Below are 12,460 nucleotides of genomic sequence, written 5' to 3'. Positions count from 1 at the left end.
TTAAAAATAGATTAAATATATAAAATTTCAAATTTTAAAGCATTATTAATAAATTAATTTAGTAAAATAGACTGTTAATAAAAGTTTTGTACTTTTACATTGAATGCTAATTTCAATGAGTCAGAAATGGGAACCACAAGGATACTAGTAAACTCACAGCTTTCATTAAATTATGACTGAATGGTGGATGCCAATTAAATTTAGTGTGTCAAACATATTCATAGATTTTCTTTTGATATTAATTCCTAATTACTTGTCTATTTTTTTTTTCTAATTACTTATTCATTTTGAAAAATCAAGAAATGACAATTTTTTTTAATCTAGTATACCCTCAATTAATTATTTTGAAAAATCTAGAACTTCTTGAAAATCTTAAGTTTTTAATTCATCACCTTCATAATTAATAGGGGTAAAATGAAACTCATTATGTCACTCATTGATAGGTGTGTCAATTCAAAAGTGAACAAGTAATTAGGGACAGATGGAGTAATTCATAAGTAACATTTATTATAGAGTAAGAATAGTTCGTGTGTTGGGGACTTGAAATATTGTGCCTTATCGAAATGGTGATACTGTTAACGGATAAAATTGGGTGAGTTCTATCGTACATATTTATAGAGAAGCGAATTTTGTAGTTGATGGTGTACTCTATGATTGATATTTTAGCTAGGGGTGTGCAAAATCTGAATCGACCAATAAATCGAACCGAAAAAAATATTATTGGCTCATTGCTATTGGGTTATTGGGTTAACGAGTTATTAATGGTTTTATAAAATAATTATTGGGTTATCGATTTGGTATCGATTTTTAAGGATCCGGCTCTTCTCCATTTCTCTTCTCTCCATTTTCTCCAAGCTCCTACTTAGATGTATGACACTTGTATTATTTAAATATCAATGGTGCATATTTTTAAGTAATCAAATACCTTAATCATATGATTAAAAGGATATGTATTACCATTTAAATCTATCTAATTATTGCTATAAAAAAAACCATCTCACGATTTTTTTGCACCATAGTTCAAATCATTTTTCGTTATCAATAGTTTTCCTATTCACCAAAAAAAAAATGTTTCTTCATAGACTAAATTTCTATCAATTTAAACTAAACATTTAAATAAGTTATTTTACGATGAAAAATATTGTAAATCATAAAATAGAATTTTTAGCATTAGATATTAAATAAAAAGTATTGAAAATTACTTGCCATAAAATATCAAATAAAACTAAAAGTTAGACAAACTTTTCCAAAAAATAGATATAATTTTTTTTAAAAATGTATATATTTTTTATGGTGATTTAAACTATAGAAGAACTCTTTTTATATCAAAAGATTAATGCTATTTAATTGAAGTAAATCTATTTTTTCTCAAAAATAATTGGAAAATGAATATTTTCTTACTAAAGTTGGGAATTTTAAATATCTTTTTTAATCATGGTTAATTAGTATATTTCTTTGATTAAGAAAAATAATTAATCCAGACCTTTAATATTTAAGTAACATAGGTGTCATACATCTAAGTAGGAACTTGGGGAAAATGGAGAAAAGAGAAATGGAGAGGAGCCAGATCCGGCCTTTAATATTGAGTTATTGGGTAAACCGATAACTCATTAAGACGATAGTAAGTTACTACTATACCCTTCATAAATATTAATAATTTAACATAACTAGACACTATATCGGTACTCTACACTGTGGTCTACACACTTCACACATCATAGTACTTCTACTTCACGTCAGAAATTTCATATTATGTTTTGGTTGTAACATGTTATTGTAGCCTTCATACTACATCTACTCTTATTGATGCAATTTCTCATTATATTTCTTGTTTCACTAATCAAAGCATTTACAACTGATTTGCTTGTCTCACTGTATCGTGTCAAATTGTTAGAGAAGTGATAAATCATATATTTATTTTATTAGCATTGTTTTATTGGGTAAACCGAAATCGAACCATTAATGAGTAATAATTGATAAATCGAAAACCGATAAAGTTGTTATTGGTTTAGCTTATTTAAAAATTAAAAATCGATAAATTGAACTGATAATATATAAAATCGAATCGAATCGACCAATGCACACCTCTGTAACTAATTTTCTTCTTATAACTTTTACTAAGCTTGACTCAAATTTCTCATTGAACAAAAACAAAATGAAAAACTAGCGCGAATATTCTTTTATCCCTAGTAATTTCATCTTTTTATTTTTAATTTTCTCCAAATTTCTTATTCACTCACTTAGATGTTCTTTCAGTTTGAAATTGAGGCATAATAATTGTTATCGTTGGCAAAAAAGGTAGTTCGTTTAAAATTGGTTTTAACAAGAAAACAATTTAAAAATGTACTCCATACCACATAGTAAAAAGTGAAAAACTTCATACCACATAGTAAAAAGTGAATTTTTTTTGCTAATAACATAATTAGCTTCAAATTGAATTTTTCTTAAGCTTGATCATGATCAAGTAAAATAAGGACTTGTTTGGTTAACATATTCAAAAGTTACATCAACTTGTGAAGTCAATACCCGAACCTATTACATTTGCATGCTAGCAAAATTTCCAATTTTTTGCTTCCTTTTTTCACCCAAACAAATCCCATATTTGCTAACAAAGGATTACTTTTGAGGTTCGTTCTTGACTCCTCCTCCATCCTTCAAATCAACCTGCAATATAATATATTTATATTATCGTCAGTGTTATGTAGACAACCTACCTTAATACAAGTATTAGTTGACTACTTCCACAAGTTAAACTCGTGACATACATAGGTCACACATACAACTTTACTGTTACTTCAATATTCTACTTCATAAAAACTATCGGTGTATATACATTAAACAAGTTACTCATCTTCTATACAATGATGGTGTATATATAACTTTTACACTATCAGATCACACAAAAGTCAACTAGTACTAGTTGCCTAGTTAGTAATATACCGAAAAATATAACAAGTAACCTATAATAACATAAAAAGGAGTAGTATTATATTGAAAAATGACAGACCGATGCACAAACATGTTGTGTTAGTGGGGTCCAAGGAAGGACTGGACTCTAAGGGGTGTAATTTAGGCAGGCTACCCTAGAGGTTGCTTCCACAACCTATAGGTCACACGAGACAACGCTACTGTCACTCTGAGACTCCCCTTTTATATTGTCAGCGTATATAAGTTAAAATAGCGTACCTTAGATATTTCATCAAGCATTGTCACAAGCTACAGCTGTTTTGATCCTTTCAACAGTGCATTTGATAAGACTATTGACAGTTGCAACAGATCCAAGAGAGAGTTTTGCAGTTGGGACAGAATCAACCAAAATCTGAAATGCAACAGTGAGAAGCGATCCACGAGTACCAACATCAATTCCTCCGCCACCATCTGGAAGTATAGCGAATCCAGATGGTAGTAGAGCAACATAGTCGGGATCACCACCACTCAACACAACATTCATTGCAACAATATCAACTGGAGCGTAAATAACATAAGATCCTGTTGAGTCTGTTGAACTCTCTTGGAGTATTAGCATGTTGCTCTGGCTCGAATTTCCACTCTGCATCAATAAACTTACAATCTTTTAGGTCACTACTAAAAACACGTGAAGTCAAGGTATTTTTGGTAGTGTCAATATAAGTAAGAAGAAGACGTTAATTACATTAACACGAAGCAGAGATACACAGTTTCCTGGATCACGACCATTTGCTATATGTGCCATTTCTTGAACTAGCCCCCCATTCGAAAGTATATCCCACTGCACACGAATACTCTATGTATGGTCAATCAATCGACAACACAAAATAACAATTTTATTGTTATAAAAGTATAACTATCTTGAAATAACTGACTGAATCAAACCATTGATCACCATCAAAGTCAAATGAATGTATATTTTAGCGCGATGGACCTTATGATTTTACCTCACTTCTAGAGTTCTCATCGCGGAGAAAATCAAAGACTCTCTTGGGAGGAACAGGAAGCCAAAATGAAGTGGCTGCACTGAGGACAATACCAGGAGGTCTCCCTGGATCATCAATACTTTTTCTAGTCATAACTCTAACATCATCAGCACCACTTCCAGATAATGTAGTCCATGTATGAGCCGTTGAGGCGCCAACACCAGCGCAAAAACTCATCACCAGCCTCTCAGCAAGTTTTAACATGCTTTTTCGGCCTTCAGGACTCGTTATGACTACAAAAATAAGTTACATTGTTAGCAAATTGTGATCGCGATGAGATTAATTATATCTCAATTTACATACTATATATATATTATATATACCTCCAATATCCCCTGTTGGGATGTTATTAGCCATTGCACTTGCTAGTCGTTCACATTGTCTATCCAACGTTGCTACCCAACGTTTAGCCCCAAACGCGAGGCCTGAATTGACAAGAGGTCTATAGATGTTATGAACACCTCTATCATCCACTTCAACGTGCTCAATCCATGTAACCTAGAGGGATAAAATGGTTACTCAACGAAACTCTAACACTTACTATGATTGCAGACAGATTCAGAATTATAACATTGGTTCTAAGTTGAATATATGTAACTCTATCTATACAAGTATATGTACATATGCAACTTCTAATATTGGATCCGTCTCTATAAGCATTTTTAGATATTCAGAGTGGTTTTACCTTGGAGTAACCATTAGGTAATTCTTGAATTAAACAACCCGATGGCCTTCTTCTACCGCGTGACACTGAAGAAGGTCGTAAATTGTCCAAGGAGACATCAACAACAGCCCATGTTCCATCAGCATGGTGCTTACAATATCTCACAAAATAATTTTCGCGCGTTGGAACCAATGGTGAAGGGACCTGGAACTCAGCTGTCATCTAAAAATAAAAATGTAACAAAAGTACACTCCAATTAGAATATATCGTCTAGAAATCATACACGTTACATTTGTTGTAGCAGGTAACATGTCTTATTTTTCAGGCTATCAATTTCACTTTTTATGATTCGTTTATACTGTCACGATATAGAAGTTAAACTCGAGGAAAAAAAGTAGAATTTTAAATCATACCACTTGTAAAGCTCCATTGTAGTTTCCAGCTACTCCAGTTGATAAGACATCTAATGTCAATGCTCTTGATACTAGTCCAGCAAAAACATTTGTCCATTGGTTCTGAATTCAATACCACATTATATAATAAAACATAGTAATAATTAGTACTAATAATGACATTATTGAAGATCAAAAATAAATTTATTATAAAAAAGACAAGGTTAAAATGGTCTTTTTTAAGGCGGAAATAAACTCCTGATAAAATTACACTTAACTAAAACACGAAAAAGTTCCAACAACAAAAAAAGAAAAAAAGAAGAGTCGTACCACGTCCATTAGGATTTCAACTAAATTGATGTGATTCATAATAACAACAGCAGATTCTCGTGAGGCTTCAGTTGTTAGGCCCAAAGACTTAGGCCCAATGCCTCGAGGAAAAGTCCGAACATATTCCTCTTCACATAGCGTCTCCATATAATTATCTGGGCCTGTAATCCATAAGGGCTCTCCAGTTTGGGCCATTCTGACAAATTCTTCCATAGCTGCAACAGCAAGCTCAATGATCATGGGCTTATCAGCATCTATTGGGCCTGAAACTGACCTTAGAAGGTCACCAGCACTGTACATTTCTCCAACAAGGCCCGTTTGAGGCCCAAAACTACCCACACCGATATCGAGTGAACGGGTCGGGCCAATAGGAAGATTAGGATATGTAAGCATGGGCTTCCCAACATATTTTGCAGCAATTCCTGATATTCTATCAATCTGAAAGAAAATAAAAACATAAAATAAGTAACGTATAAAAAGGACAGCTTGATACACGAAAAACCTCGTGTATATGAAAGAGTTGAGGAAAGGCCACAATTGAGGGGGAGTAATATAGAAAGCATTAGGGGTGAAACCAGAAACTATAGGTTCAAATTCTATAATTATATTTATTAATTTATTTGAAAAAAGATCCCAAAATTTGTAGAAAAATTAAAATTTAGAATATAGTTACGAACATTTGATGTGACTATCCTTGTATTTAGAAGACATAAAATTCAAATTCTAGTTTTGCCTCTGATGCAAACATTAGTGTTTAATTCCACAACTCAAACTCATTATTTATAGGTGGCACGATAATAACTATGTTGTTCTACAAATATTATTATTTAACTACAAAATTTATTTATCGTATTTTTTGAATAGTGATATTGTGGTACCTCTTCTCTAAGACGAGCGTTCTCAATCCTCAAATGTTGCTCATCGAATGACATTTCCCCAATGGAAGCAGGCCCGCCACAATTAGGGCAGGTAGCATTGCCAAGTGCTTCTTTATACCTTATATTATCAGCACGAAGCTTCTCATTTTCAGCTCTCAATTCTGAGTTCTCATGGCGTTCATGTTGCGCCTACAAATGATAATTAAATACGAATTAATTAGACCACTAAATAAATAAAATAATAATAAAAAAATCTGACGTACAAAGTATCGTACGTTCATGTAGAATCTGGAGAAGGGTTGCATTTCAAGGGGTGTGATACAAATATAGTTTACCCTAATGTAATTATTATATATCCACTCACTAATTAACTACTTTATCTTCTTTTTTAGAAAAAAAAAAGTCTTGAGTGCATAAAATTTCATATTCATGTAGGATTTTTTTTAAAATCGCATCCTAAGGAATACTAATACAAGTATTAATTACTGCTTCCACACTTCAATTCAATAACACTACACCTCAATATATAGTAAACAAGTTGAGGTGAACTATAAATATAATTTTTCATCATTTATTTTCTCCATTTAAGTTCGATAGATGTAATCTTTGTATCAAATAAAAATAAAATAGATAATAAGTTAAATATATAAAAACAACAGTATAAATGTTAATCTTTTTTTTTTTTACTGAAATATAAATCTATGATAAATCCAAAATATTATTAAAGAAAGCAACAAGACAATATCAAATCTGCTAATAAAATGAGATTAGTAATCTGAAAAATAAGACAATACTATATACTTAAGTAACCATTCAAAGAATTAACTTGAAAAATCGACTGAAAAGAGAAATGGCCTTACCTTCATTTGAGTACGTTTGTTCTGGAACCAAAATTTCACTTGCAAAGGCTCTAACCCTAATCTTTTTCCTAATTCTTTTCTCTGTTTATCATCTGGATGAGGACACTCTTTAAAAAACCTGAAAAAAATTAGAAAAATATATCTTGTGAATTTTTGTAAAATATTCAACCAAACTAGTTAACGTGTAGTCTCTCATATATTTTATATTGTCTGATAGTATAAAAGAATTTTAACATAATCAATTTGTCAATTATTTTTAAAAATACCACAACAATCTACTAGTAGAAAAAATTAGTAGGCGTTTGGACATATATTTAGCTTAAATTTGAAAAAAAAAAAAAACTTTCTATGTCCAAACGGCTCTAAAATTCTTTTGTTTTATACTGACTATGTATATAAGTTATATATATAAAAGAGTACTTACGATTCCATTTCTTGAATTTGTAGTTGTGTATGACGATGATAACGTTTCTTTTTATTTGGACGTTGATTAGGATCAGCTTCTTGATCATCACCAGAAGGATTATTTTCCATAATATCTGCCATTGATTTGCTCTCAAATTCATCATTATCTCTAAGTAAATCCAAATCATTTTCTGGTGATTTATGTGACATATCAAGTAAATGATGGTGGCTCTCAAACATATTTGGCTGAAACATTTTTCACTTCTAAATATTAAAAAAAAATATATCCTTTCTTGATAAGCTATGAGTTTGTAACCTGTAATAGAAATAAAAATAAAATTGTAAGTACATTAATTAGTTAAATACTTTATATAAATGTGGATAAATTAAAAAAAAAACTTAGGATAAATGAAGATTGGCAAAACCTACTTGTGTTCTTTTTCGAGTTTTATGATATGTCTAACTTAAAGTAGAATATCAGAATTCACAACGTCAGATATGTCGTCGAATAGATGATAGTGGCTCTTATCAAACATGTTTGGCTGAAACATTTTTCACTTATAATAATATCCTTCTTGCTAAGCTATGAATTTGTTACCTGCAAAAACAAAACAAAAAATTGTAACATTTTAGTAACTATAAAGGTGGATAAATTAAACAAAACTTAAGGAAATGAAGATCAAGTTCTTTTTTTTTTTTTTTTTAATTACGCGATTTTTATGATCCGTGTAACTTGTTAGCATATAAGAACTTATAACGTTTAAATTCTGGATCTGATTTCAAAAGTAGATACGGAGAAAAAAAGAAAGGAATAATGCTAGTAAAAATTATATTAAATCGAAATAAACTCGGAATACTAGATATGATAAAGAATATGGAGAGTTAGTGAAGTCCTTCATGAAAACCCTAGAAAGACTTCTCCTTTTTGTATTTTGTTAGTTGTTGTATTTATTTTTTTTAAAAAAAACAAATGGGAAAATTTGACTTTTGGTTTTTGAGATGTCAAACAAAAAGACTTTTTTTCCACTCTCTCTCTCATGTCTGTTTTGATATCCCCAAAAAAAGGACTAAATTTGAGAAATTTTTAGGAAAAAAATAATAAAGAGAGTTGACACTTTGACGACCCAAAGTCCAAAAAATGTCTTTCCCACCCCCTTACTTATGTTATTATCTTCAAATAACATCCACGAATATTTCTATAGAGTACTCCAACTTCAGCCATAATTTTCATTCTACATAAAAATAAATTAGCAGTCAAGATAAATAAGTGTTTGTACATAAAAAAAATATATTCATATAAATTGATAAGTGTATTTGAAAGTTGCAAATCAAGTTGTATTTTGATATGCATTTTTTTTAAAATTCATCTTTCAAAAAAAGAAAAGAAAAAAGAGTCCAAGTTATGAACATATATGATGTTTTGTATTTCTTTATTTATTTTGGTGAAAAAAAAAGTATGGACAAAGCATATCTAGAGCAATTTTTTGAACTAAATAAAACTTAGAAATTTCTCAAAAAAAAGAAGAAGAAGAAGAAGAAGAAGAAAACATGAAAGTATATAGTAACTCACAATCTTTGAAGCCTTGCAAGTAAAAGTATTATAAGAACACAAAACCCTCTTGAAGTTTTTAGGGTTTAGATCTAACTTTTCAACCAAAAGGAAAAAAATAAGTAGGTAGTAAACTAGAAAACCACTTTTTGGTTTTCTTTTTTATGTGTGAATAGAATTTTAAGAAGAATTTTTCTTGAGGGAAAAAGGAAGAACAAAGAAAGGGAGATGAGAATATGGGAGAGAGAAAAAAAAGGGAAGATAATAGAGAGATAAGAAGAAATGTGTGAAATAAAGAGGAGTTAATGTAGAGTGCATATAGAGGATGAAAATAGCATTTAATGGCGGGAGAGAAAGAGGTGATGGTGTTAATGATATTGTTGAAGAGAGAGAAACAAGAGGGAGAGGGGAGGGGGGAGGGTATGTATGTCCGATATTTGTATTGAGGTCCAACTAAATTCATATTTCTACATTACATGACTCATTTATGAGGCGTGCTCCTAACATGATTTTTCTTTACATTTTCAGGGACTCGAATTTGAGACGTCTGATTAAGGGTAGAGGGATCTCAGCCATCCACTACAACAAAAGAGACATTTAGTGGCAACAATATTTATTGACGTAAAGATATTTAGTGGCAATTGAGTTAATATCATTGTAACTAGAATTGCTAAATCATGTAACAACATTTATGTAAAGTACAGATTATCAATATTCATATTTATTATTGCCGCTAATAATTCACACAATTTTTAAAATTTGTTATAGTGATCTCACGACAATTCATGTTGGTGTATGTTTAAATTTCTTGTATATATAAATAATTTATTTATCTTTTTTTTTCTCCATTCCGATGTATGTTAGGTAGTCGTAGGGGCTCAAACCCGATAACTCTATTTTTAAATCTTGAATTTGATATGATAAAATAACTTATTACTTATTCTTCTTATTTCCTAATATTCATTTTAGAGTTTGTCTAATTCAGATTCAGAATAGAAAATCTCATTTTGGACACTTAGGTAAAAACGCTTCTATACCTATATTCTCAAAACTCTAATCATCAAAATACTCATTAACTTATACTTTTGATTTCCCATTCAATATTCATTATTATGAGTTCAATTAATTAGAATTTGTATCGAAAAATTCTAATTTAAAAATAAAATACGCTTATATAATTTTATTCTCAAATCTCGAGCTCGATACGCCAAAATAACTTATGGCTTCCGTAACTCCTATATATATCAGCAGAAAATATGTATTTTATACAGCTCAAATTTTGCTGGATCCAAGTCTTTATATTTCTCCAATTCTATTTTCTATCACTTGTGTAGGCTGGTGGGGTGGGGTGGGAGTGGGGAACTAGTGTATGTATAACTTGTATATATTTTACACTGGGTTTTTGTTGATGCATAGCTCAACGTCCCAATACATTACATTTTGATTTCGGATACATCACTCAATATCCCTGATACATTGTATGTCTCGATACATCGTGCAAAGTGATGTATGTGATGTATCCAAGAATAGAAGAGAGTAAGAATTTTTGTAAGTTTTTCAAATGGTAAGAAATTTTAGAGAATATGATAAAAATAAGTTGTGTATTTAGATAATTTTCCATATAATTATTACTAGTCTTATCTTGTTAAGGTAATTAGGAAATTTGAAGATTTTAATAAGGGAAAATTACTTATATACACACATTTACTTATCTTAATATCCATTTATCCCTACCTTTTTTTAAAATTTCAAAAATCCCTAAATTCCCCCAATTCATAAAATCTTCCGGATACATATCACTTATTTTCAGCCTACACCCACGTTTTCCACTCTCCATTTCACTCCATTTTATCCCTAAATTCTCTCCACTTCTTTAGCAGTTACAAATTTCAAATTCATTTTGATTTTCAAAAGGTGTCTCTCTCAAGTTTATCAATTAATCTATTTTTGAATTTCAAATCTTTTCTATTTCCAATTAATGATTTCAAATTATTCAAGAGGTATATTTCTTTTCATCACTTCAATTTTCGATTTCTTTTATTAGTATTTTTTAATTTTTTCATTTTAAAAAATAAAAATAAAATTACCTCCGCCCCCTTTCCTCATTGAAATCTTATTGAACCTTTGCAATTTTAGTTAATTATATTGTCGTTGAAAATTTTTCTTGAAAAATATTTATTTTCTTTTAATGTCTCTACTATTGAAAAACGTCCATAAAAAAAAGGAGAAAAAAGTTGGATCTGCCATTGCACGGCCCATCACTATCAAAGATACATATTTTTAATGTATCTTGTTTATTTTGAGTCTTAAATTAGTCTTTGTTAGTGTTGTCATAAATCTGCTACATCACTGCTACAATAACCTTTGTTTTATGCAATGTATAATGTTCATATTTAAGGTATAATGTATTTTTTACATGTATAATGTATTTTTTTTAATTTTAAAATATAACATTTCTCAAACAAAATAAGATACATAAATAATAATGTATCATACACTAGTTTTTTAGTTATGATACGTAAATTCAAATTTATACTAAATGTATCTGATACATAACAATTACCAAACAATAATGTATCGATCTCAAACTTAAAATCTTATGGACAACACTTTCTTATTTAATGTATCTAGTAAAAATACCACACTTATCAATTTAAATTGAAAGGATATTCATGATCTCAAACAAAATAAGATACATAAATAATAATGTATCATGCACTAATTTTTTAGTTATGATACGTAAATTCGAATTTACACTAAATGTATATGATTACATAACAATTACCAAATAATAATGTATCGATCTCAAACCTAAAATCTTATGGGCAACACTTTCTTATTTAATGTATCTAGTAAAATACAACACTTATCAATTTAAATTGAAAGGATCTTCATGATGTATCTTCTCAAAATTTTCGATAATTTTGAATCAAAATTGAAAGAATCTTCAATGAACTAGGAGAATAATTTTGAAACTCAAAATTTTCAACAATTTTGAATCAAAACTGAAAGGATCTTCAATGAATTGGAGAAGAATTTTGAATCTCAAAATTTTCGACAATCTTGAATCAAAATCGAAAGGATATTCGATAAGCTTGAAGATTCACAAAAGAAATCGTTTGTCCAACAACAATTCCATCACTTTTGTATCCTTCATAACTCGCCTCGCTTATCCAAAATTTTGACAAATTTTTTTATGAAACAGAGAGAAATGATGAACAAGAAGAAAAACTTTATTTTTTGAATTTTTTGGTTTGTTACACTATAGGATTTTGAATTCTTGACAATAATTTGGAATGAAATAGCGTAATTTATGGGATTTTAATTTGATTTTCAATTTTTTTTCCCTTAATTAGTGCAACAGATGGATACTATGAGATCTTAATTTGATTTTTCATCTTTTTTTTTTCCTTTAATAAGTGCAACAGA

General features: G+C 29.8%; 1 protein-coding gene across 1 annotated transcript; it reads right to left on the bottom strand.

Moving 5' to 3' along the window:
- Positions 1-2,407: 2,407 nt before the first annotated feature.
- Positions 2,408-7,763, bottom strand: LOC125830246 (homeobox-leucine zipper protein MERISTEM L1-like). The gene is made up of 11 exons (XM_049509459.1): positions 7,502-7,763; positions 7,078-7,195; positions 6,218-6,406; positions 5,340-5,777; positions 5,031-5,132; positions 4,639-4,839; positions 4,277-4,451; positions 3,915-4,186; positions 3,653-3,748; positions 3,187-3,550; positions 2,408-2,664 (listed from the first exon to the last, which is right to left on the bottom strand). Exons 1-10 carry the CDS (start codon positions 7,735-7,737, stop codon positions 3,200-3,202), a joined length of 2,178 nt encoding a protein of 725 aa, XP_049365416.1. The 5' UTR covers positions 7,738-7,763; the 3' UTR covers positions 2,408-2,664; positions 3,187-3,199.
- Positions 7,764-12,460: the final 4,697 nt, after the last annotated feature.

This window comes from Solanum verrucosum, unplaced genomic scaffold (genome assembly GCF_900185275.1).
Source record: "Solanum verrucosum unplaced genomic scaffold, falcon-dt-bn FXZP01000072.1, whole genome shotgun sequence".
In the NCBI taxonomy this organism is placed as follows: Eukaryota; Viridiplantae; Streptophyta; class Magnoliopsida; order Solanales; family Solanaceae; genus Solanum; species Solanum verrucosum.
The sequence above is the reverse complement of the archived record's forward strand: the minus strand, read 5'-3'. Positions and strand labels throughout refer to the sequence as shown.

What these genes read in the sequence shown, in the direction of transcription:
- LOC125830246 (XM_049509459.1), bottom strand. Translation starts at nt 7,737, where the DNA reads ATGTTTCAGCCAAATATGTTTGAGAGCCACCATCATTTACTTGATATG. An exon ending in ACAATGGAGCTTTACAAGTG is followed by an intron (nt 4,840 to 5,030) that starts GTATGATTTAAA and finishes TTTTATTTTTAG; the next exon opens with ATGACAGCTGAGTTCCAGGT. An exon ending in TACCTAATGGTTACTCCAAG is followed by an intron (nt 4,452 to 4,638) that starts GTAAAACCACTC and finishes TTATCCCTCTAG; the next exon opens with GTTACATGGATTGAGCACGT.